This window comes from Pocillopora verrucosa, chromosome 2 (genome assembly GCF_036669915.1).
Source record: "Pocillopora verrucosa isolate sample1 chromosome 2, ASM3666991v2, whole genome shotgun sequence".
Lineage (NCBI taxonomy): Eukaryota > Metazoa > Cnidaria > Anthozoa > Scleractinia > Pocilloporidae > Pocillopora > Pocillopora verrucosa.
The window spans coordinates 14849546-14874795 of NC_089313.1; the positions used below are offsets into that span (position 1 = coordinate 14849546).

At 39.4% G+C, this 25250-nt stretch overlaps 2 protein-coding genes and 1 long non-coding RNA gene across 3 annotated transcripts; 1 reads left to right on the forward strand and 2 right to left on the reverse strand.

Annotated features, from left to right (window-relative positions):
• Nucleotides 1-2757: 2757 nt before the first annotated feature.
• On the forward strand, nucleotides 2758-6556 carry LOC136279255 (uncharacterized). Its single transcript, XM_066162866.1, has 4 exons — nucleotides 2758-2914; nucleotides 5161-5421; nucleotides 5604-6077; nucleotides 6198-6556. The coding sequence occupies exons 1-4, from the start codon at nucleotides 2758-2760 to the stop codon at nucleotides 6554-6556; spliced, it is 1251 nt and encodes a 416-aa protein (XP_066018963.1).
• A 3616-nt stretch (nucleotides 6557-10172) lies between these two features.
• LOC136279136 (uncharacterized) lies at nucleotides 10173-15318 on the reverse strand. Its single transcript, XM_066162629.1, has 3 exons — nucleotides 15285-15318; nucleotides 12870-12931; nucleotides 10173-12371 (listed from the first exon to the last, which is right to left on the reverse strand). The coding sequence occupies exons 2-3, from the start codon at nucleotides 12881-12883 to the stop codon at nucleotides 11354-11356; spliced, it is 1032 nt and encodes a 343-aa protein (XP_066018726.1). The 5' UTR covers nucleotides 12884-12931; nucleotides 15285-15318; the 3' UTR covers nucleotides 10173-11353.
• A 2253-nt stretch (nucleotides 15319-17571) lies between these two features.
• LOC136279137 (uncharacterized) lies at nucleotides 17572-25157 on the reverse strand. The gene is made up of 5 exons (XR_010716744.1): nucleotides 25059-25157; nucleotides 24706-24785; nucleotides 22333-22412; nucleotides 19683-19761; nucleotides 17572-17588 (listed from the first exon to the last, which is right to left on the reverse strand). It is a non-coding gene; the product is annotated as an uncharacterized lncRNA (long non-coding RNA).
• Nucleotides 25158-25250: the final 93 nt, after the last annotated feature.

Consider the following 25250-nt stretch of genomic DNA (forward strand, 5'->3'; position numbering starts at 1 on the left):
TCAGTTGTCCTGTAAGCCCAAACATGCCTACCGTTATTTAAAAGCGTGACCAAATGACCGAATGAATTAAAAGTGCTTGATCAGACTTCTGGTGCCTCCGTTGGCACGATTGCTCAAGTTAGTTAACCTTAACACTCCAGTAGTATGTATATTGTGACTTCCAATTGACTTACATTTTCTTCTTTAAGCAATATTTGCTGCTTAAAGAACGAAGTTATACACGTCTGTAGTTAAAAATTAAAGTTTTCCAATGACGTAAAGTATCTGTGACGGATTCAAAACATATTGACAAGCAATTATTCCGGATTTTCTCAGAAACTTGGAGGAAATGTAAACAAATACACAATGGACATCTTTCTCGGAATCATTGCTCAGTACACGTGATATGCGATGTAATCCATTTATTGTTTGCATGCGAGGGCTCAGTGTACTCAGAGCTAAAATCTAGAGCTGAACAGTGAGGTTTTTTCTCATTCTTATTAGTATATCGTGTTTCCGAGAATGTCACCCTTTTTACTGGTTATCAGTGAAATAAATAAAAATAACCAAGGTTCGCAATGAAAATAGTTATAACAAATTGAGGCATCAGGGTTTCATTCCAGTCTTCAAACTTTCCCACGATAAAGTTCGGACTTGTCTACAATGAATAATGGAAACAGAACATGTATGAAGTTATGGTGTTTCTGGTTTTTACTTTAGTCTTACAGAAGTATCTTCACAAAACCTGTTCTCCCTTGTTTCATTACTTTTTTAACAGCCCTAAGCGTTCACGGTAACAGTTTACACCCACATCCCATTCCTTACTTGTGACAATAGACACGATATCTCGCACTAGCTAGACTTTTGCGGGGAACAAAACGATAACAGGGGAAAATAGCTCGGTAGAGACCACTTGGCAGCGGGAACGAAAACTCGTTACGGTTTTCTGGCTCACGGTGACCTGCTTCAAGGGGGCTTGCTACGAACGTCAAGGATGAGACAGCGTTTGGTTCCACAGTAAGTTTATTTTAGTTCCTGTCGGGAAACGACATGACCTCTGGCGTTCTCAACTTCTTAATCGCCACACAGCCGTCAATGTAACTGCCACGCAGTCGTCTATGTAATCGAAAAAGCTTTACAATAGACTTCTTTATGCACTATCGAGTGCGTGGTTCTATTCCCTAAATCTACAATTGCTTGATTATATATCTTAGCAAGTAAAGGTGAGAACTTAATTAAAATTTGTGCTTATAGAAACGATGTTGGTGTTAAGTTTGAACAAGAAGCAACGAGAAAAATTATAGCATGAAAAGAACTAATTTACAGCTAGCAACTTCCCTGAGAAGTAATTTACCAGGAAAGGTCGCTACAAGGAATGTGTACTTAACAATGTCCACTAAGAATAAAATCACAAAAGGAAGGATGTTCAGTTGCACAAAGCCGGCGAGAAGAAAGCCATATGTACATGTTGGTAGTTGAAAGAACTTACTGTTGGCTTTTATCTTTTTCTAAAACATAACAATAAAAAAACTCGAATGAATTAAGAACGGCTAAAATATTGAAAAAAGTATAAAATATGCTCCAAAAAAACTCATGGAAAAATCACTTAATTTTCCCTAAGACATTGAACTATACCTTCTCATCAAAAACAGGATATATTCGTTGATAGAATCTTTACTCACTAATTTACTTATTGTTGCTACCAGCGATTATGTAAAGGTATTTAATTTTCATAATTAGACTTGATTCGAATATTCAATATTCAAATTTCTATACCGAGTAACTGATTATGCTCAAAGATATTTTCCTTTTCGCCTAAGTCTACATTATGTACAAGAAATTTCAGCTATCGATTTCCTTACTAATCGGAGGGTTACATTTCCCAAAATCACCCTTAAAACTACCCCTCCAGCCAAAAGATAAAGTATAGCTGGCTGAGTTACAATCTGAAAAATAATTCTGAATGGAGTGAATGCAAATATTAACAATCTTTTTTTTGATATAAAATGTATAAAACAAGTGGACTCCATGTTGTAGTGATTCTGTTAAGTAAGAGTTCACAGATGATGTCTAAATGTGGTAAAAACATGAGCGACACTCGGCTGCGCTTCGTGAGTCACTTTTCGGTTCTTACCACATTTGACGTCATCTGTGAACTATTACTGAACTGACGCGCAACACGATGCATGGAATCTATTTGTCAAAATAATTAAATTTATTTTTGTCCATTTCTAGGTTTACTAATCCTAAGAGCAAAGAGTAGCAACCCTAGAAATGGATAACTCGCTATAATGGCTTTTTTCAACACAGTAAGCGGTCAAACAACATTAGAAGCACTGTGGAAGTAAGGTGAGGTATCTTTATTGAGAAGTTGACAGTATTTTTCTCTTCTTTTCTGGCTCCTTTTCTGTAAATCAAAATTCTGTAAGAAAACCTCCCCAAAGGTTCCACGGCCGATGTGCTTTTGCATTTGAAGCTTATTGCATTCAAACTGCAGAATGTCCCGCAAGTGTCCCTAGAAGCTTTGGCAACCGGAATGGTGCAGACATAGCGCAAACTATTTTGCCAAAACCGAAAAAAGTGGCAGGAAGGAAACCTGCCTTCACGCAACAGTGAAAATACTAAACTATAGTATTTATCCTGCTGGACGTACCGGCCTGTATGAAGAGCTGGTAGACCGGCATGTATGACAGAAGAGCAGCGCCGTAACACTTGCTGGCGTCAGCCGGGTTGAACGTTCACATATGATATTTTTTTTAGTGGAGACATCACTGAAATATGTTAGGGATTACTTTGAGGCAGCAAATGAAGCCTTACTTAACCATCTCTTTAGACTATGCCACCATAAAAGAATGTTATTACCTTGTAAAAGAGCAAGGGAAGTTTCCAGAAGATGGACGAGTACAAGATAATGCCAAGGCAAATGATGAAGGAGGTGAGTGATTTCTTATAGAAGGCCTTGAACGGGTAACGGTTGACCTTGGATTTCCCCCTTTTCACTAGGAGGAAGGGGATACAAGTTACTGGGAATGGGAATTAGTTGTTAAGTTTGGGCCATTTCTTTTTTAAATTTGGACTGGGAAATGGGATTTCGCCGTCCCCCATCCCTTCCCCTCACTCTCCTTTCAGGTCTCTCATACAGCATGCTTTATCACTTGTTATATATAACTTTATTTATTCATTGCATCTATATATAGTTTAACAATTAATTAACTATTGAACATTTCTTAACAGAAAATGCAAACCGAGCCTGGTAATATTAAGTTTTACTGGGACTGCAGAGGCCTTAAGGGCTTTTTGTGTTCCAGTAAAAGCCACAAGCTCAAGTTTTACTTTAATGATGGGAAAAGAAAGCTGTTCTACCCTGACTTAATTGGCATGTCAGCATCAGCTCATGCTTTTGCAATCAAGTCAAGAATGACATGTCTGTACGCTTCAGTATACATCAACAGTTTGAGAAAAGAGCAGCAAATTTTTTATCACAATATTGCTTACTAAAATAGAGGGAAGCACAACTGGGAAAAATTGGACCAGAAAACTTTGAAATTTCATATATTTGAAGACCAATTAACTTCACACCAAGAGATTGAAGAAGAAATACAATCTTTCAAGAATGATTTACAGCAATGGAGAGCAGCCAAATCAAACCCTGAAGCAGAAAAATGGTTCGAGGAAATGAGGAATATATTCAACAGCATGGCCCACGAAATAAGTAATCTTAAAAACACTAACAGCCACCGTGAAGAGTACATAAAATGCTTTGACAAAGGAGAGGGATTAGCTTACAAAGGAAAAATTTTTTTTGAGACTAAGAACAAGCACCGTACATTGAACGCTTTTTTGACCAGAGCTGACAGAGCAATATGGTTCTCAAAAGCATTTGGCCTTGAGCTTGACTCACTTAAAATTACAGAAGCAGATCACCAGTTATGCTCAACAGCTAATTTATGCTCGACCCACAATTTCTCCATTTCCTCTGACGAAGGGCTAACGCTCGAAACGTCAGATTAGTAACTCGATCTTTACGGTGGCCAATTTAAGTTACCAACTCAGTTGATTAAACTAAATTACCCTGCTAATTGTAATTCAGCTTTTAAACAAAAACCATGTCAGGCGTTTCTATCTGTCAACATCATTTATGCGAGGACGGTCTCATACGAACACGGCTGAGCTCTAGATGACGATCAAGGAATTCTTTGATCTCCCTTTTGTTCAATAGCTGATCTATTGGCTGGCTGATCTTTTCCTCATAATTTCTTCTTCTACGTTTACAATGCATTCATGTAGAAGAGCGGACTGACTTTCAATCAGAACCCTCCATTTGTGATCCTCCTCCAATTCAGTCTCAGTGACTCATTTTGCTTTCGTAAGGATATTGATGGCCTCTCCATAGTTTCCTTTCCTTTAATGACAAAGTGCAAACTTTCCTAGGGTCAAAATACTCTCCTTGTGATCACCCACACCAAGATTCTCCACCATAGTCAGTACAGCCCCACAATGTTCAAAACATTTGTCTATTCTGTAGTAACATGAACTCCAGTCAAAGCCGCTGACCACTACGAAGGGCAGCGGTCCGTAAGAGGATCGGATCGGATTTATTAAAAACTCTGTTGTGTTGAGTGGTGTCGTCTCCCTTACTTGTTAGAAAACGTGACATGGTATCAGGAGTGGGATTCTAATACTAGCCTAAACCATTTGCAAGCGGATCAGTTGGACAAAGCAGATCGAAGAGACGAATCAACTTGTTCTACCTGGAAATCTACTCAAATTTTGTTTACTTAAACGAGCGTGACGATCCTGCGGGAGGAGAAGACAAACTCCGGCCGAAAATCCTGACGACTATGCGACGGTTATAGCAAAGTTTAATGAATACTTTTACAAACTAGACCCTCAAATCATGCTTCGAGAGAAATTTTGGTTCACCTCACACGAGATTCGACACAAACCTTTGATTCTTGGGTTGTCACTGTCAAAGAAAAAGCCGCTGAGTTCCAAGTTTCCCGCCGATTTCTATAAGCAAGCGGTAAGGGACAAACATGATAGGACGGATAATGCGTGCACTGTAAGTACCTCCCGTTGTTCCATACAAAGCCTTAGTTTTCTAAGGCTTTGTATGGGACAACGGGAGGTACTTACAGTGCACGCATTATCCGTCCTGTCATTTTACCTTTTCTTGCAAAGAAGACAGCTACAAGCTTAAACTTTACGACGAGGGAGCAGCTCTTCCACTGGACAGGACTGTTCAGATATTATCACTAAAGGAAGCTACAAAACGTGAGCTGCAAGAGTTAAAAACAGCCGAGATCGAGAGTATCGCAAAGCGAGGCATAGCTCCTAACGGTGAGAACACCGTTCAGAAGGGAAACAAGGCAGATCCTGAGAAGATACCCTTCCAGTCAAGTGGCAAAAATTGCGGATACTGCAACCGTCAGCACACTACAGGTAGGAGGAATTGTCCAGCTGCAACAACAAGATGCATCAAGTGCAACAAAACTGGACATTTTCCCGAAATATGCAGGAGATCACCTGTTAACCTGGTCGGTCAAGTTTAGAAAGTGAGCCTGATTTCTTCCCCACATCTGTTGGAGGAGTTACCGCGCCCATTTCAATTTCTCTACCTCCAGCACCCACCATAGAACCAGCCACCATCCATCAAACCTCCAATTCTGACTCTGGTTGGTATGTCAAGCTTAAGATTCAAGACCAGGAGCTAACATGGTGTATTGACACTGGAGCTCAAGTATCTCTGATGCCCGAGTCTCCTTACAAGGAATCGTACGGGCCATTATCAAAAGCAGACAGAGAGCTTGTTGGAGCAGGAGATGTTCCTCTGATGACCCTTGGATTTGCGCTTACGAACCTTGCCTTGCCTAAAACCATTATCCAGGAACGAGTATATATTTTCAAAGGGGCACCCAAACTGCTTCTCAGAATACCTGCAATCCGCAGCCTTGGCCTTATTCGTGAAATAGCGGGGACCTACAGAGTCAATCCAGTCGATCATACACGCTCCTCAGATTTTCCACTACGACCTGACGTAAAGAAGAACATTGTGAAGCAGTACCCGATGCTCTTTCGGGGCCTTGGCAAACTGGAGGGTGAGTAAACTATTCGTCTAAAGGATGGGGTCACACCATTTTGTGTGACCACCCCAAGGCGGGTCCCATTACCCCTCATGAAGAAAGTAAAGGATGAACTACAACGCATACTGTAACTAGACGTCAAAGAACCGGTAGATAAGCCGACCGACTGGTGTTCACCCATCGTGGTGGTGCCGAAGGCTAATGGGAATGTTCGGCTATATGTAGACCTTACTAAGCGTAACCAAGCAGTTCCACGTGAAGTGTATCAAATGCCTAATTTCGAAGAGACACTGGGTAGCCTTACAGAAGGATCAGCATTCTCCAAGCTTGATGCCAATTCAAGCCTTCACCAAATAGTTCTCAACCCAGAGAGCGCTAAGCTAACTACCTTCATTACACCTTTCTGGCGATTCATGTTCAAGCGTCTACCCTTCGGAATATCATCGCCCCCGAATATTTCCAAAAGAGGATGGATAAAGAGCTGTCAGGAATAGAGGGGATGAAGTCTCGTATGGATGATATTCTAATCATGGGAAAAGACCACGCCCAACATGATGAGCGGCTCAGAAAAGTTATTGATAGGCTAGTAGAGAGAGAGGACTCACGCTCAACCTCGAGGAGTGTTTATTTTCCCAAAGCATGCTGCAATACTTAGGCCAGATCCTCGACAGTCAGGGGGTGAGGAAAGATCTCTCATAGGTCAAAGCCATTGTGGGCATGACAGAACCCAGGGATATTGGAGACCTGAGACGATTCTTAGGATTAGTCAGTCATCTTATGAAATTTTGCCCCAATTTGGCGGAGAAAACGAAGCCCCTACGAGACTTGCTCAAGAAGGAAAAGGCTTGGGTATGGGGCCCAGCCCAACAAGAAGCCTTCAAACGACTGAGGATAGAAATGGCTTCGGAGAATGTACTCGCACTGTATGACCCAGAAAAAGAAACAACTGTTTCCTCAGATGCAAGCAGTTTTGGACTTAGTGCAGTTCTTATGCAGAAGCAGCCATCTGGTGAACTGAGGCCAGTTGCCTACGCTAGTATGTCTAAACGGCTGTGAATATATGAAAGTCATATATTTGAGCTGCGGATAAAGACGTGAATATGAAAGCGATCTTCGCAGTAATGAACACTACTTAAGCAATAGTGAAAAGAAGGCCTAAAAAAATTCAGGCCTGTACCTTCTTTTCACTAATGCTTAAGTAGTGTTCATAACAGCGAAGATCGCTTGAGTTAGCTTGAGTTGGCGTGGACTTCTTCCAGCATAAGGACAACACCTATCGCATTGCGTAGATTACTTCTCTCGAGATGTAGAGGTTTGCTCGGTGTACAAAAGCGTTAACACTAGCCAGATTGTCACACAACTGAAAAAAGATCTTCAGCAGACACGGGATTCCCGAGATCCTCTTCACTGATAATGACCCTCAGTTCGATTCATGCGAGTTTAAAACCTTCTCTAATGACTGGCACTTTGAGCACATCACTTCATCTCCGAAATACTCCCAGCCTAATGGAGAGGTCGAACGTGCCGTGCAAACCATGGAGATGATCATGAATAAGAGTAGCGACGAATACTTAGCTCTGCTGACTTACAGAGATACTCCATTACACAATGTCTACTCACCAGCCAAACTCAGCATGGGGCGCAAGTTACGCACAAGAATTCCTTGTCACCCCAATGAACTGCTGCCACAGACCCCTGATGGAAGAAAGAGAGGGAATACCGAACCAAAATGAAGTCTTACTATGATCACAGACACAGAGTTGTTGAAGGAGAGGAACTGTCACCTGGTGACGCGTGTGGATTCCAGATATGAAGGTAGTGGGAACCGTGATCAGGCCACATGAACTTCCAAGATCTGTAGATACTCATACCCCAAATGGCAAAGTGCGGAGAAACAGGAGAATGACTCGAAGAGCTCCCAAGAATAGTCCTCGTCCCTCGCTTTCCTTTACAAGCCATGACAACCCTGAACCATCTGTAAGACATGGCCCAGTAACAGACCCTCCTACTACCTTTGTTGCGACTCAAGAGTTTCCAGTGTCAGACTTTCCTGACATATCTGATGCGATCAAAGAAGCATCCAGACACCTACCTACCCCTGGGAACCAGACCGTAAAGTAAGAGCCTTCACAGACGGAAGCGTGGTAGAATCGTCTCAGGCCTAGAGGAACGATTGGAAGACCATCAAGATAAGTCGAGGAATGCTAGAAACTTTTCTTAAGAACTCTTAGGACTGTTTATACGTATCTGACTTGAAAAAGAAAGGAGTCTAGTCAAAGCCGCTGACCACTACGAAGGGCAGCAGACCGTAAGAGGATCGGATCGGATTATTAAAAACTCAGTTGTGTTGAGTGGTGTCGTCTCTCTTACTTGTTCGAGGACGTAACATATTCCAGCGGGATTTTCGTCAGGGGAAGGGTCAAGAGGAAAAGGTTTTCAGTTTCTCGATTTCTGAAATGGATCGTTGGAAACGGCAAAAAGGATTAAAAGCGGCAAGTGTTTAAGACGCAGGCGTAATGAAAGTGTGCTTTATGACATTTCTGCTTCCTTTTAGCGTAAATCAACTTGGACTAATTTTCCGTGAACCATCTTGCTCGCTGTCAAGCCCTATCATTTCTTTTCCTTTCGCCTTTTTACTGTTGCAGGTGTGTGAATGGAGTGATAAAAGAGAAATATTTCTTCATTCCTCCCTTATCTTAACAAGATGCGTCATGTGCAATGGACTGTATAGTTTCAGGAACGCTTGGCTGGGTTTTAATAATACTTATGACAATACTTTCAATATTTCAAAACACTTTCATTTTGACAGACACAATATTGCGTTACCTGAATTGCAACCCAATAAGTTGAGTATTTTTCGGACCTGTGAGTAACATGATCGTGCAAGCCTTTTAATTTTCGGTACGAATTTCTTTAGCGCTCTTTATTTTACCACGCTACGGACCTAGTGGCTTGTGCCAAGCCTTCCGGTGGAGATGAACGAATGAACATGCGAGAGTTAAACCTTTCACTCCTAGTAGTGACCAAGACAGAATTTCTCCTTACAATATAAATACAATCTCAAATAGACAAGTGATGAGAATATAGAAAAATATCAGTGGATCATCATTTGATTCCACACCAAACTCTTCAAACTAAAATTATAGGCAGTGTTTGGCAGACAGTGAGGAGAATTACGAAAGAGAGCATGGGAGTGAAACAATTAAACCTGTTTCCCGCACGGTTTTTTCTCTCGCTTGCTCCTGGAACAGGCCATGGTAACTCTCCATTACATCTAACGGTGACTGATTCTCAATTGTGAAAGGAAACTTTTCAAAAACCAAAAACAAAATTCGAGGCTGATTCGATATTGCAGCTTTCAAACAACTCGCTTATTCCCTCTCTTTGTTTCCGAAGTCAGTTTGACTTCCAGTAAAGAGCATTTCGTCCATGAGATTTAATTGACGAATGGCCAAGAAAGCGAAGTTTAAACGCTTCTATGAAATTTCAAAAACATTCGAAGAACCGTCTTCACAGAACTCAAAAGATGCTAGACGTGACCCAGAACATGACACCATTTCACTTTGGATATTAGTAGCGGATAAACATGTTTTCTGGAAGATAATGTTCTTAAAGATCTTTGGAAGCTAAGAAATTTCCACGAAATGTTGTAAATTTAGCCAATAATCAAGACAAGGTTATCCGGGATATCGTATTTCGAAGGAAGTAACACACGATTTCAGGTCACGCTCAAGGCCCAGCAATGGGTGTACTATTACTATTTCATGCATAGTTATCGTTGAAACAAGTAAGAATAACCAAGGTTCGCGATGAAAATAGTCCGCCACGACAAATTAAAGCATAAGGGTTCTCGTTTCAGTCCTCCAAACTTTCCCACGATAAAGTTCGCATTTGTTTGTCTATAATAAATAATGGAAACAAAACATGTATCATGGAACAGTGTATGGTGTTTTTGGTTTTGCTTTAGTCTTACAGGATTATCTCCATCAATATGTTTTTCTTGATTCCTTATTTTTAATCATTCCTGAGAGTTCACGAAAACAGCTCGAGCAAAATATCCTATTATCCCCTCGAACTATACTTGCTCATCAAAAACACAATATATTCGTTGACAGAATCTTTATTCACACGTTTAATTATTGCTGTTACCGGTGATTTGTAATGATAACCATCCTTCACAATTAGGCATATTTGAAATATTTCTTCGGCGGGTCAGTCGAAATTAAAGAGCAAAAGAGCAAAGAATATGTCATTCTTTTTTATCTTTAGAATATATAAATGCTCTTTTGAAATATTTCAGCAAATACTTAATTTTCCTACGCCTAACATCACACGGTAACAGTGGTGATTCAAATTTAAGATTCCTCGCTTAATATTTTGAGATTAAAGAAAAGTAAATTGCAAAATTTCGTGGAGAGGAGGACATACCCATGTTGGAGAAATAATATCGCAGACATAAGGTTAAAATTAGCTAAACATCCTCCTCAGATGCATTTAAGCAACTTGGTAAATTTGACAGAAAGCTTGGCTGTGAAAGTGACAACACAACAACAAGTACCATCTTCGGAACATTTCTACTTGAACTTAGTCAAACAAATTTGTGTAACGAGTAACTGATAATGTTCAAAGAAATTTTGCTTTTCCACTTGAATCTAAATTATGTTTGAGAACAATTAAAAACCGAGCCTCTTACTTATTAGAGGGTTACGTTTCATTAATTACCCTTAAAATTACCCCTCTTACCATAAAATAAAGTATGGTCGGTTGAGTTGTGATACGAACAAATAATTCTGAATGAAATCAAAACAAATCTTGCGTTAGTAAATTTTGAATAATAAAACTCTCCTTTAACAGTAAGTGTTCGAGATATTCCTTAATCATCAGAGTTCTGAATAGTGAATACTCGATCAGATACACTTTGCTGTTATTTTCATGCATGCTTCTAATCTTCACTGAATTATTCCAAAATACTACAAAAAAGCACTCTCCTTAAGCAGCGCTGCTTGAAATTAGTTATGCACGATAACTTTTGGAGAGGTAGATTTATTACTACGAGTCTAAAAAAGTAACATACCGATCTTCAAGTCAGAGATAATGTGAAGTCAGTTGTTCAGTGAAGGGCTTAAAGTTCTTCGTCGATTCATTCTTCATTCAGGATGAAAAGAGCGTCCATTCCTTTCAGCAAGGGTACTTAACCTTTAGAAATTTCTCAGGATAACAGTCTAGAACTTTGCAGATCTGATGCTAGTTGCTTAAGTCTTTGAAAGTCATCTCGAGTCTGTAACACATTTCTAGTTATTTTGCATTGTTTTCACCATCGCTGTCCACCTATGATCTTTTTCAAGGTCTCTCTTGGCTATACGTTCCGCTTTTTCAAAAATCTCTCCTGCTTCCTTATATTTGCCGTTTTTTTTGAGGTAGGATCCATAGTTCTTCAGAGTATTAATGGCCTCCTTGCAGCCTTCCAAGCCCAGATCTTTATACATTTCCAGACACTTTTCGTAAAATGAAAGAGCTCCTGGAAAGGGCTCCTCCTTTTTCATGAGCTCGGCGATAGCTTTATAGCACCGAGCGGTCATAGCATGTTTACCGAGAATCGTCTCGGAGAGGGCCAGAGCTTGATTTCGCTTTTCTTTATCTTTCGTGTGATTACCTTGGCGATTTGCACTTGTTGCAGTATACAAAATTGTTGCCACATATTCAGGGTGATTAGGGAGTTCTTTCTCGCAGAGTTCGAGTGCTTCCACGTACATCCCCTTAGGTTCGCTTGGACTTTCGTCGATGGTAAAACGATCACGACTGTTGAGATATATCACTTTTGATAAGGGGCTCATGTTGAATTTGGTTTCTTCGTACAGGTCGTCTGCCTTCTTCATGAGGTTCCTGTATTCTACTTTGTTTCCTTTTTTTCTCATTTCGTGTCCGAGAAGACATAAAATCTCCACTTTGTTCACGGTAGAAAGTTCTGGATTTTTAGCCTCGAGCAACTTTTGCAAGAAGTCGGTGTAAACTTTGGGAATGACGCAAATCTCAAGGTACATGCATTTCTGGGGAAGATTGACAAAAAATGCTTCACAGGATTTCATGGCCATATCACCCTCACTTTCCCTCCATTGAATGAAGACGTCAAGAAAGTGCTCAAAATTGTGCCTGTCTTCATTAAAGGAATCGAGGGACTTCTTGCAAGTGTCCTTACCCCAGTAGCAATCGGCGTCAGTTGCAAGGCGAGACATGTAATGCACACATGCTTCTTTCTCTCCTTCCTCCAAAACCAGCGCTTCCGCCGATCGATCGACTTTTTTCGCGAAGGTTTTAATCAGTGAATGCAGCTGATATCTCTGGGGACTTGGCTGCTCCACAAGCGATCTGTGTTTCAAAGAATCAAGGATTGAAATGGGCGGCCCTTCATAGCTCTTACAAGCTCTCAAAATGACCTCAGCTGCATATGAATCAAAAGAGCCCGGAAACACAGACATAAGAACCAGAGCGTGTCGTTCATCTTCCGTCAAGAGATCAAAGGAAGTCTTTATTGCCTTTTCCACTGGCAGCTGATCAGCTTCAAGTACCCTCGATGATGGCTCCTTGAGTCTCTTGATAAGCTCTTCTTCTGAGTAATCTGAAAGCAAGGACCCAATAATGCCCAGTGCCAGGGGAACAAAACCACATAGTTCTGCTATTTCGTCTGTCTTGGAGAGCTTTCTCAGAACATTTTGGTCGTACACGCGCGACACAAGAACACTTTTTGCTTCTTCAAGTGATAACGGGTTTAGTCTCATTTCGTTCATCGGCAGTTCAAGATCTTTTACTGTTTTTGACGTCATGTTGCTCAAATCTTTTCCTTGTGGGTTGACTTCAGCTTTGCAGTTGTTCTGGGTAAAAAAAGATCATGTCTTAAGGGAAGCACTCTAAATTGCTTTCATTAAGAGATACGATTTTATAGAAGAATGAGAACAGGGCTCCAGAATTCTAGAAGTTTTTACAGAGTTGCTTTTTGTTTTCCAAGAAAGCCGTCAGCAGTCACTAACAAATATCCACATGATATGGCCCAGGTAGTTCATGCAAAGTAGATTATTCGTTGAACGTTCATACCAGGAATGCTAAACGAAGCCCTTTTCAAATTGTTACTTGATCATTAAGTTTGGATTTTCGCACATATAAGAAACATTTTGTAAATAGAAGAAGTTATATGATATCTTGAATTCGATCCAACTTAAACCTACATGTTGAAGAATGTAAAACTTATTGCCTATAGGATCCTATGATATATATACTCAAATGAAGTCTTGATGGAGTTTTCGACGGAAATTTTGTTGTCTTGAGGAACATCTAAAGGTCTCTTTTCAAGACTTTTGATCAACCTCGCCCCTTTGAATTCTGAGAGTGTTCATTAAGAGATACGATTTTTATGGTAAATAATGACTGTAGTAAAATATTCGGTTATTAAGTGCGGTATTTACTGAAGCAAAAGGGGCTCTGAGAGATTCGTGTTTCACGACAAATTCCTGCGGTTTTTTACGGAAACTCGACAGGCTAAGAGCAAATTATCAAGACGACAAACTCTAAGAGACTGCACAGTAATGCCGTAATGACGTATCATGCTGCCTCGAACATCCCACTGGCTAACGTCAGGCATAAGTGCAAAGTGCAAACCAACATCAAATGTCAACTGAGAAACCAGGAAAGATACTTCAAAGGTTAAGGAAAGCAGTAATGACATGCAGAGGATGCGTAGTAGGATTTCTGGTGGAAATTAATTCCAGAAACCGTCAAGACATAAATGTGTTACCGTTCTGGAAGTTTCAATCTGTTTACTCCAGTCTTCGTGCCACTGTTTTGGCAGTTTCGTTTGAACTGCTACACATGAATGGATCATACTCTCTAGCTACTTTACTCACAATAAATCAATGTCTTGTGTGAGAGAAAACTGTAAAGTTTTTGATACAAGTCCTAAAGGAAGGCACTGAGATTTAGACTCGCATTTTCATGAGAATATAATTAATAGCCCGGGGTTATCTTTAAATTTTGAGAAGAATTTACATACGCCTATCAAATTTCTTTGTAAGATCATTGCCTCAATCAATAAACTCGTTGCAACGATAAGTTTAGGTTAAAAAAGCCTATTTTAATACTTCTACTCGAACCGAGAAGTTAAATGTTCAAAGACCGCGTAATGACTGACCACACCCCGAATGCGCATATTGTTATGTAATCGTTAGTGGCGCGCTCATTGCGATAAGTTCAATTGCATGTTCGCCACTTATTTATAACCCGGTAATATATACCTACATACTTCTAACAGTATTTCGTCACATTCGCGACTTCATTGCCGTAGTAACTGAATATATTTGGGTTATGAAGCATTAGACATTCTATCCAGGAAAATGTTGAATTCAGTTTTGCTTGTAATATTAGCCATCTTTTGAGGCCAACGCTCGTAACTTCAATATCTAACTGCTGCTATGTAAGATCTGAACAATTTCGATCGTCTTCAATCTTAAAACCTTTGTTATCCAAATATCAAGCCGCCCATTTACATTGGATTAAACTGCTACAGCCTTAAAGAAACCTTCATCATCTCTTCCGCTTTTCTAGGAAAACGTAATTGAATGCGGATAGTTTGCTTGATGGGAATCGTAAAGGGCTTTTAGTGGGCATGCAGTTGTGGCTCAGTACTCCACCCGATCATATGCAAGATTAACGTTCGCATTGTTTTTAACAATCAGTAACAGTCCTGGCATATAAACGAAGGGCAAAGCAGAATTTTAGTGCGGTCATTAGTAAATCTAACAAGAGTTAACTTTGGTCCATACGGTAAAAAGAGTGATGAAACGAAAGAAGGAATGATTTATTTATCAAATGGTTTTAGGAACGAGATCATATGTTTTATGTTAGTAAAAATAAAACTGCCGTCAAGGAGAAGGTTTAAAATTACTTGCAGACATGTCAACACATTTTCAGTATTCTCAAAACGTAACTCAAAGTCCAACACGAAGTTCAACTCAAAGTCCAACTCGAACTCGAGCTTGGATACAAACTCGAGCCTCCATCACTACCGACATTAATTTGTCTGGTTTCTATTTATTATATCGCTTATATCATGAATAGGCTGCAGTTTGTTATCGTGGAAAATTATACTTTCAAAAGAGCAATATAATCGTTTGTCTTACGATGTAGTCACTTCGGATGTAATCTACGCGTGGTATATTCTGAAACATTACTCACCTCAATGTTGGAGAACCTCCACTTCGATTTTAAAATAGAGCCAGCTATGTGTAAACTATGAGCAGACAAGGCCGCACCCACCAAAATGATAGCATGATTTGAAAAACCTTTGATTTAGAGCTACTGAATAGGGCGCCAGTGGGGCGCCAGCATTGTAAGAAACAGGCAATGTTAATTCGTTCCCTTAATTCTGCGAAATCCAACACTAGAACAGATCTGCCGATATGTTTCAACGATGGAATAGTGGGTTGACTTCAGCTTTGCAGTTGTTCTGGGTAAAAAAGATCGCGTCTTTAGAGAAGCACTCGAAATTGCTATCATTAAGAGATACGATTTTTATAGACGCTCAACAACAAGGCTCCAAACTTCTAGAAGTTTCTACAGAGTCGCTTTCTTTCCGAGAAAGCCGTTGTCTCTCAAAACAATTTAGCTGTTATGGACGGTTGCAGATTTAAGATCAATGATACGATATGATAAGACATAAGGCTCGAAGTGTAGACCAACATCAAACGTCAACTAAGAAACCAGGAAAGAAAGTTCAAAGGTTAAGGAAAACAGTCATGACAAGCAAAGGATATGTAACAGGACTTCTGATGGAATTAATTTCAGTAACAGTCAATACATAAATGTATTGCTGTTCTGGGCGTTAAGTTTGAATCTGTTTACTACAGTCTTCGTGCCACTGTTTTGGCAGTTTCGTTTGAACTGCTACACACGAATGGATCGTGTTCTGTAGGTACTTAATTCACAATAAATCAATATCTTGCGTGAGAGAAAACTGTCAAGTTTTTGGTACATGTAAGCCTCAAAGGAAGGCTCTGAGACTCCTACTTTCTTCAGAATATGATTTATAGCCCGAGGATATTTTTGATTTTCGAGTGGAATTGACATACACCTGTCAAATTTCCTGGCAAAATCATTGGCTCAATCAGTGAACTTGCCGTAACGATAAAAAGCCTATTTTAATACTTTTACTCGAACCGAGAAGTTAAATTTTCAAAGGCCGCGTAATGATTGACCACACCCCGAATGCGCATATTGTTATGTAATCATTAGTGGCGCGCTCGTTATGATAAGTTTAATTGCACCTGCCTATGTTTGCATACTTCTAACAGTAGTTCAGTACACTAGCGACTCCATTGCTGTAGTAACTAAATATATTTGGGTTATAAAACATTAGACATTCTATCCCGGAAAATTTTTAATCCATTTCTACTTGTGATATCAGCCATCTTTTGAAGCCAACGCTTGTAACTAAAATGTCTAACTGCTGCTACGTAAGGCCTGAATAATTTCGATCGTCTTCAGTCTTAACACTTTTTTTATCCAAATATCGAGCCGCCTATATATATATATTGGAACGTAATTGAATGCGGATAATCTGCTTCACGGGAAACATAAGGGCTTTTGGTGGGCATGCAGTTCTGGCTCATTACTCTACCCAATCATATGCAAGATTAACGTTCCCATTGTTTTTAACAGTCAGTAACAGTCTTGGCGTATAGACAAAGGGCATGGCAAAATCTCAGTGTTGTCTAACAAGAGTTAGCTTTGGTCTCATACGGTTAAAAGAGTGATGAAACGAAACAAGAAATAATTTATTTATCAAATTGTTCAAGAAACGAAATCATATGTTTTAAGACTGTGAAAAAAAAAATGCCGCCAAAGAAAAGATTTAAAATTGCAGATCCGTCAACACTTTTTTACTAAACTGGGAACGTAATTCAAAGTCCAACTCGAATTCCAAAACGAACTCGAACTTGGGTCCAAACTCGAGCCTCTTTCACTACCGACCTACACTTGCCTAGTTTCTATCTATGATAGCGCTTATATCGTAAATAGGTTGCAGTTTGTTATCGTGGCAAATTATACTGGCAAATGAGCGCTATCGTTTTTCTCAGGATATAGTCAGTTCGGATGCGATCCACATGTGGTATATTCTGAAACATTACTTACCTCAATGTTGGAGAACCTCTACTTTGATTTAAGAATAGCGCCAGCTATGTGTAAACTCTGGGTAGGCAAGTGCGCACCCACTGAAATGATAGCATGAATTGAAAAACCTTTAATTTATAGCTACTCAACGCGGCGCCAACGAGGCGCCAACGCGGCGCCAACGCAGCACCAACGCGGCGCCAACGCGGCGCCAACGCGGCGCCAACGCGGCGCCAACGCAGCGCCAGGATTCTAATAAAGAGGCAATGTTAATTCGTTGCCTTATTTCAGCGAAATCCAACAGCAGAGCAAATTTAGTGATATGTTTCAACGATGGAAAAGGGGGTTAACGTCAGCTTTGCAGTTGTTCTGGGTAAAAAAGATGGCGTCTTTAGAGAAGCACTCGAAATTGCTATCATTAAGAGATACAATTTTTATAGACGCTCAACAACAGGGCTCCAAACTTCAAGAAGTTTCTACAGAGTCGCTTTCTTTCCGAGAAAGCCGTTACTACAGCAACTTTTGTTTCAAAAAACAGTTCGGTTGTTATGGACGGTTGCAGATTTAAGATCAATTTCAATGTCTAATCTTTAAACACTCCCTGTCTTTGATGAAAATTTAATTTGTTTGACTCTTTCAGTAACACAGGGTTCGAAATAGTGACTGAAGTAAAATAATCGGTTATCAAGTGCGGTTTTTATTGAAGCAAAAAGGGGCTCTGAGAGATTTGTGTTCCACAACGCCTGCACTTTTTCACGGAAACTTGACAAACTTAGAACAAATTATCATGACGACAAACTCTTAGAAACTGCACAGTAATGCGGTAATAACGTGTCGGGGTGCCTCAAACATCTCACGGGCTAACTCCAGGCATGATATAAAGTAAGGCTCGAAGTGCAAATCAACATCAAATTTCAACTAAGAAATCAGGAAAGATAATTCAAAGGTTAAGGAAAACAGTCATGACGAGCAAAGGATATGTAGTAGGATTTCTGACGGAAATTAATTCCAGTAACAGTCAATGTATAAATGTATTGCTGTTCTGGGCGTTAGGTTTGAATCTGTTTATTCCAGTCTTCGTGCCACTGTTTTGACAGTTTAGTTTGAACTGCTATACACGAATGGATCATATTCCGTGGCTACTTCATTCACAATAAATCAATATCTTGCGTGAGAGAAAACCCTTAAGTTTTTGACATATGCAAGTCTCAAAGGAAGGCTCTGAGACTCCTACTTTCTTGAGAATATGAACAATAGCCTGGCGTTATTTTTGATTTTCGAGTGGAATTGACATACGCCTGTCAAATTTCATGGCAAGATCATTGCCTTAATCAATGAACTCGCTGTTACGATAAGTTTAGGTTAAAAAAAGCCTACTCTATTACTTGAACTTGAACCGAGAAGTTAAATGCTCATAGACCGCGTAACCACTGACTAGACGCTGAATGCGCTTATTGTTATGTAATCATTAGTGGCGCGCCCATTGTGATAAGTTCAAGTACACGTGACTATGTTCGCCGCTTTTCTAGAACCCGGTAACTTATGCCTGCATACTTCTAATAGTATTTAGTCACATTCGCGACTTCATTGCCGTTATAACTGAATATATTTGGGTTATGAAGCATTAGACATTCTAGTCCAGAAAATTTCTAATTCAGTTCTGCTTGTAATATCAACCATCTTATGAAGCTAACGCTAGTAACTGAAAAGCCTAATTGGTGCTACGTAAAGTCTGAACAATTTCGAACGTCTTCAATTTTAAAACCCTTGTTGTCCAAATATCGAGCCGCCCATAAACATTGGAAAAAACTGCTAAAGTTTTAAGGAATCCTTCATCATCTCTTCCGCTTTCCTAGTAAAACGTAACTGAATGCGGATAATCTGCTTCACGGGAATCGTAAAAGGGCTTTTAGTGGGCATGCAGTTCTGGCTCATTACTCTACCCCAATCATACGCAAGATGAACGTTCGCATTGTTTTTAAAAGTCAGTAACAGTCCTGGCATAGAAGCGAAGGGCAGAGGGAAATTTCAGTGCGGTCATTAGTTAATCTTACAAAAGTTAGCTTTGGTCTCATGCGGTAAAAAGATAGATGAAACGAAAGAAGGAATAATCTATTTATCAAATTGTTTTAAGAACGAAATCATAGGTTTTAGGACAATTACAAAAATACCGCTGAAGAGAAGATATAAAATCAATCGCAGACCCGTCAACACTTTTTCACTAAACTAGAAACGTAACTAGAAGTCCAACACGAACTCGAACTTGGATCCAAACTCGAGCCTCCTTCACTACCGACATAAACTTGTCTGGTTTTTATTTATTATAGCGCCTATATCGTAAAAAAGGTCGCGATTTGTCATCGTGGCATATAATACTTTCAAAAGAGCAATATAATCGTTTGTATCACGATTTAGTCACCTCGGATGCGATCCGCATGTGGCATATTCTGAAACATTACTCACCTCAATGTTGGAGAACCTCTTGTTCGATTTAAGAATAGAGCCAGCTATGTCTTCACTCTGGGTAGACTGGCCGCACCCACTGAAATGATAGCATGAATTGAAAAACCTTTAATTTATAGCTACTCAACGGGGCGCCAATGGGGCGCCAGGATTCTAACAAAGAGGCAATGTTAATTCGTTCCATAATTTCAGCGAAATCCAACACAAGAGCAAATTTAGTGATGTGTTTCAACGATGGAAAAATGAGTTGACTTCAGCTTTGCAATTGTTCTGGGTGAATATGATCACGTATTTAGAGAAGCGCTCGAAATTGTTATTATAAAGAGATACGACTTTTATAGACGCTCGACAACAGAGCTCCAAACTTCTAGAAGTTTCCACAGAGTTGCTTTCTTTCCGAGAAAGCCGTTACTACAACAGCTTTGTTTCTCAAAACAATCAGCTGTTATGGTTGGTTGCAGATTTTAGATTAGTTTTAATGTCAAATCTTTAGACACTTCCAACCTTCGATGTAAATTTAATTTGTTTGACTCTTTCAGTAACAAAGGGTTTGAAAAAAACGACTGAAGTAAAGTATTCGGTTATGAAGTGCGGTGTTTACTGAAGCAAAAAGGGGCTCTGAGAGATTTGTGTTTCACAACAAATCTGCGGCTTTTCGAGGCAACTTGACAGACAAAGAACAAATTATCATGACGACAAACTCTTAAAAACTGCACAGTAATGCGGTAATAACGTATCAGGTTTCCTCGAACATCCCACGGGCTAACGCCAGTCATAAACAAGCAAAGGATATGTAGTAGTATTTCTGACGGAAATTAATTCCAGTAACAGTCAATACATAAATGTATTGCTGTTCTGGGCGTTAAGTTTAAATCTGTTTACTCCAGTCTTCGTCTCACTGTTTTGGCAGTTTCGTTTGAACTGCTACACACGAATGGATCATATTATGTAGGTACATCATTCACAATAAATCAATATCTGGCGTAAGAGAAAACTGTTAAGTTTTTGACACATGCATGCCTCAAAGGAAGGCTCTGAGACTCCTTCTTTCTTGAGAATATGTTTAATAGCCGGGGGTTATTTTTAATTTTCGAGTGGAATTGACATAAAACTGTCAAATTTAATGGCAAGATCCTTGCCTCAAACAGTGAACTCGTTGCAACGATAAGTTTAGGTTAAAGAAGCCTATTTTAATACTTTTACTCGAACCGAGAACTTAAATGTTCAAAGGCTGCGTAATGAGTGACCACACCCCGAATACGCATATTGTTAGGTAATCATGAGTGGCGCGCTCGTTATGATAAGTTTAATTGCACCTGCCTATGTTCGCCGCTTATTTATAACCCGGCAATTTACGCCGGCATACTCCTAACAGTAGTTCATCACACTGGCGACTCCATTGCTGTTGTAACTAAATATATTTGGGTTATGAAACATTAGACATTCTATCCCGGAAAATTTTCAATCCAAATCTGCTTGTTTTCCTAATATGTTTCAACAATATAATAGTGGGTTGATTTCAGCTTTACAATTGTTCTGGGTAAACATGATCATGTCTTTAGTGAAGAACTCGAAATTGCTTTTATTAAGAGATATGATTTTTGTGGACGCTCGACAATAGAGCTCCAAACTTTTATAAGTTTCTACACAGCAACTTTGTTTCTTAAAACAATTTAGCTGTTATGGTTGGTTGCAGATTTAAGATTAATTTTAATGTCTTATCTTTAGACACTCCCTGTCTTTGATGTCAATTTAATTTGCTTGACTCTTTCAGTAACACAGGGTTGGGAAATAATGACTATAGTAAAATAATCGGTTATCAAGTGTGGTATTTAATGAAGCAAAAATGGGCTCTGAGAGATTCGTGTTTCACAATAAATTCCTGCGGCTTTTCACGGAAACTTGACGGACTAAAAAACAAATTATAATGAAGACAAACTCTCAGAAACTGGACATTAATGCGAAAATAACATATCAGGGTGCTTCGAACATCCCACGGGCTAACGCCTGGCATGGTACATTGGAATAAACGGCTAAGGTTTCAAAAAATCCGTCATCATCTTATCCCTTTTTCAAGCAAAACGTAATCGAATGCGGATAATCTACTTCACGGGAATCGGGCTTTTGGTAGACATGCACTTGTGGCTCATTACTCAACCCAATTATATGCGAGATCAACGCCCGCATTGTTTTAACGATTAGTAACAGTCCTGGCATATAAACAAAGGGCGAAACAAAAGTTCAGTGCCATCTGATAGTAAATCTAACATGAGTTAGCTTTGGTCTCATATTGTAAAAACAGTGATGAAACGAAAGAAGGACCAATTTATTTATCAAATTGGTTTAGGAACGAAATCATCTGTTTCAGGACAGTAAAAAAAATGCCGCCAAAGACAGGATTTAAAATCACTTGCAGACCCATCAACACTTTTTCAATTAACTCGAAACGTAACTTAAAGTCCAACACGTACTCGAACTTGGATACAAATTCGAGCCTCCCTGAATACCGACATAAACTTGTCTGGTTTCTATTCATTATAGCACTTATATCGTAAATAGATTGCAGTTTGCAATCGTGGCAAAATATACTTTCTAAAGAGGAATGCATTCGTTTGTCTCACGATGTAGTATATTCTGAAACATTACTCACCTCAATGTTGGAGAACCTCTACTTCGATTTTAAAATAGAGCCAGCTATTTGTAAACTCTGAGCAGACAAGGCCGCACCCACTGAAATGATAGCATGAATTGAAAAACCTTTTATTTATAGCTATTCAACGGGGCGCCAGCGGGGCGCCAGCATTGTAAGAAACAGGCATTGTTAATTCGTTCCCTTAATTCTGCGAAATCCAACACTAGAACAGATCTGCCGATACGTTTCAACGATGGAATAGTGGGTTGACTTCAGCTTTGCATTTGTTCTGGGTAAAAAAGATGGCGTCTTTAGAGAAGCACTCAAAATTGCTATCATTAAGACATACGATTTTTATAGACGCTCAACAACAGTGCTCCAAACTTCTAGAAGTTTCTACAGAGTCGCTTTCTTTCCGAGAAAGCCGTTACTACAGCAACTTTTGTTTCTAAAAACAATTCGGCTGTTATGGGCGGTTGCAGATTTAAGATCAATTTCAATATCTAATCTTTAAACACTCCCTGTCTTTGATGAAAATTTAATTTGTTTGACTCTTTCAGTAACACAGGGTTCGAAATAATGACTGAAGTAAAATAATCGGTTATCAAGTGCGGTTTTTATTGAAGCAAAAAGGGGCTCTGAGAGATTTGTGTTCCACAACGCCTGCACTTTTTCACGGAAACTTGACAGACTAAGAACAAATTATAATGACGACAAACTCTCAGAAACTGGACAGTAATGCGGTAATAACGTATCAGGTTGCCTCAAACATCTCACGGGCTAACTCCAGGCATGATATGACGTAAGGCTCGAAGTGCAAATCAACATCAAATTTCAACTAAGAAATCAGGAAAGATACTTCAAAGGTTAAGGAAAACGGTCATGACGAGCAAAGGATATGTAGTAGGATTTCTGACGGAAATTAATTTCAGTAACAGTCAATATATAAATCTATTGCTGTTCTGGGCGTTAGGTTTGAATCTGTTTATTCCAGTCTTCGTGCCACTGTTTTGACAGTTTAGTTTGAACTGCTATACACGAATGGATCATATTCCGTGGCTACTTCATTCACAATAAATCAATATCTTGCGTGAGAGAAAACCCTTACGTTTTTGACATATGCAAGTCTCAAAGGAAGGCTCTGAGACTCCTACTTATTTGAGAATATGATCAATAACCAGGGGTTATTTTTGATTTTCAAGTGGAATTGACATAAAACTGTCAAATTTCATGGCAAGATAATTGCCTTAATCAATGAACTCGCTGTAACGATAAGTTTAGGTTAAAAAAAGCCTACTTTATTACCTGAACTTGAACCGAGAAGTTAAATGTTCAAAGACCGCGTAACCACTGACTAGACGCTGAATGCGCTTATTGTTATGTAATCATTAGTGGCGCGCCCATTGTGATAAGTTCAAGTACACGTGACTATGTTCGCCGCTTTTCTAGAACCCGGTAACTTATGCCTGCATACTTCTAATAGTATTTAATCACATTCGCGACTTCATTGCCGTTATAACTGAATATATTTGGGTTATGAAGCATTAGACATTCTATTCCGGAAAATTTTAAATTCAGTTCTGCTTGTAATATCAGCCATCTTTTGAAGCTAACGCTAGTAACTGAAATGTCTAACTGCTGCAACGTAAGGTCTGAACAATTTTGATCGTCTTCAGTTTTAAAACCCTTGTTGTCCAAATATCGAGCCGCCCATAAACATTGGAATAAACTGCTAAAGTTTTAAGGAATCCTTCAACATCTCTTTCGCTTTACTAGGAAAACGTAACTGAATGCGAATAATCTGCTTCACGGGAATCGTAAAGGGCTTTTTGTGGGCATGCAGTTCTGGCTCATTACTCTACCCAATCATATGCAAGATTAACGTTCGCATTGTTTTTAAAAGTCAGTAACAGTCCTGGCATAGAAACGAAGGACAAAGCGAAATTTCAGTGCGGTCATTAGTAAATCTAACAAGAGTTAGCTTTGGTCCATACGGTAAAAACAGTGATGAAACGAAAGAAGGAATAATTTATTTATCAAATTTTTTTAGGAATGAAATCATATGTTTTAGGACAGTTAAAAAAATGCCGCCAAAGAGAAAATTTCAAATCACTTGCAGGCCCGTTAACACATTTTCAATTAACTCGAAAAGTAACTCAAAGTCCAACTCGGAGTTCAACACAAACTCGAACTTGGATCCAAACTCGAGCCTCTTTCACTACCGACATAAACTTATCTGGTTTCTTTCTATTATATCGCTTATATCCTAAATAAGTTGCGGTTTGTCATCGTGGCAAAGAATACTTTCAAAACAGCAATATAATCGTTTGCCTCACGATGTAGTCACTTCGGATGCGATCCACATGTGATATATTCTGAAACATTACTCACCTCAATGTTGGAGAGCTTCTACTTCGATTTTAAAATAGAGCCAGCTATGTGTAAACTCTGAACAGGCAAGGCCACACCCACTGAAATGATAGAATGAATTGAGAAACCTTTAATTTATAGCTACCCAACGGGGCGCCAGCATCGTAAGAAACAGGCAATGTTAATTGGTTCCCTTATTTCCGCGAAATCCAACACTAGAGCAAATTTCCAAATATGTTTCAACAATAGAACAGTGGGTTGACTTCAGCTTTGCAGTTTTTCTCGGTAAACAAGATAACGTCTTTAGAGAAGCACTAGAAATTGCTTTCATTAAGATATACGATTTTTGTAGACTCGACAACAGAGTTACAAACCTCTAGAAGTTTCTATAGAGTTGCTTTCTTTCCGAGAAAGCCGTTGTCTCTCAAAACAATAAGCTGATATGGGCGGTTGGACATACAAGATCAATTTCAATGTCTAATCTTTAGACACTTCCTCTCTTTGATGTAAATTTAATTTGTTTGACTCTTTCAGTAACAGAGGGTTCAAATAATGACTGAAGTCAA

What these genes read in the sequence shown, in the direction of transcription:
- LOC136279255 (XM_066162866.1), top strand. Translation starts at nt 2,758, where the DNA reads ATGTTAGGGATTACTTTGAGGCAGCAAATGAAGCCTTACTTAACCATC. An exon ending in CAAGGCAAATGATGAAGGAG is followed by an intron (nt 2,915 to 5,160) that starts GTGAGTGATTTC and finishes TTTCTTGCAAAG; the next exon opens with AAGACAGCTACAAGCTTAAA. An exon ending in CAACCGTCAGCACACTACAG is followed by an intron (nt 5,422 to 5,603) that starts GTAGGAGGAATT and finishes CTCTACCTCCAG; the next exon opens with CACCCACCATAGAACCAGCC.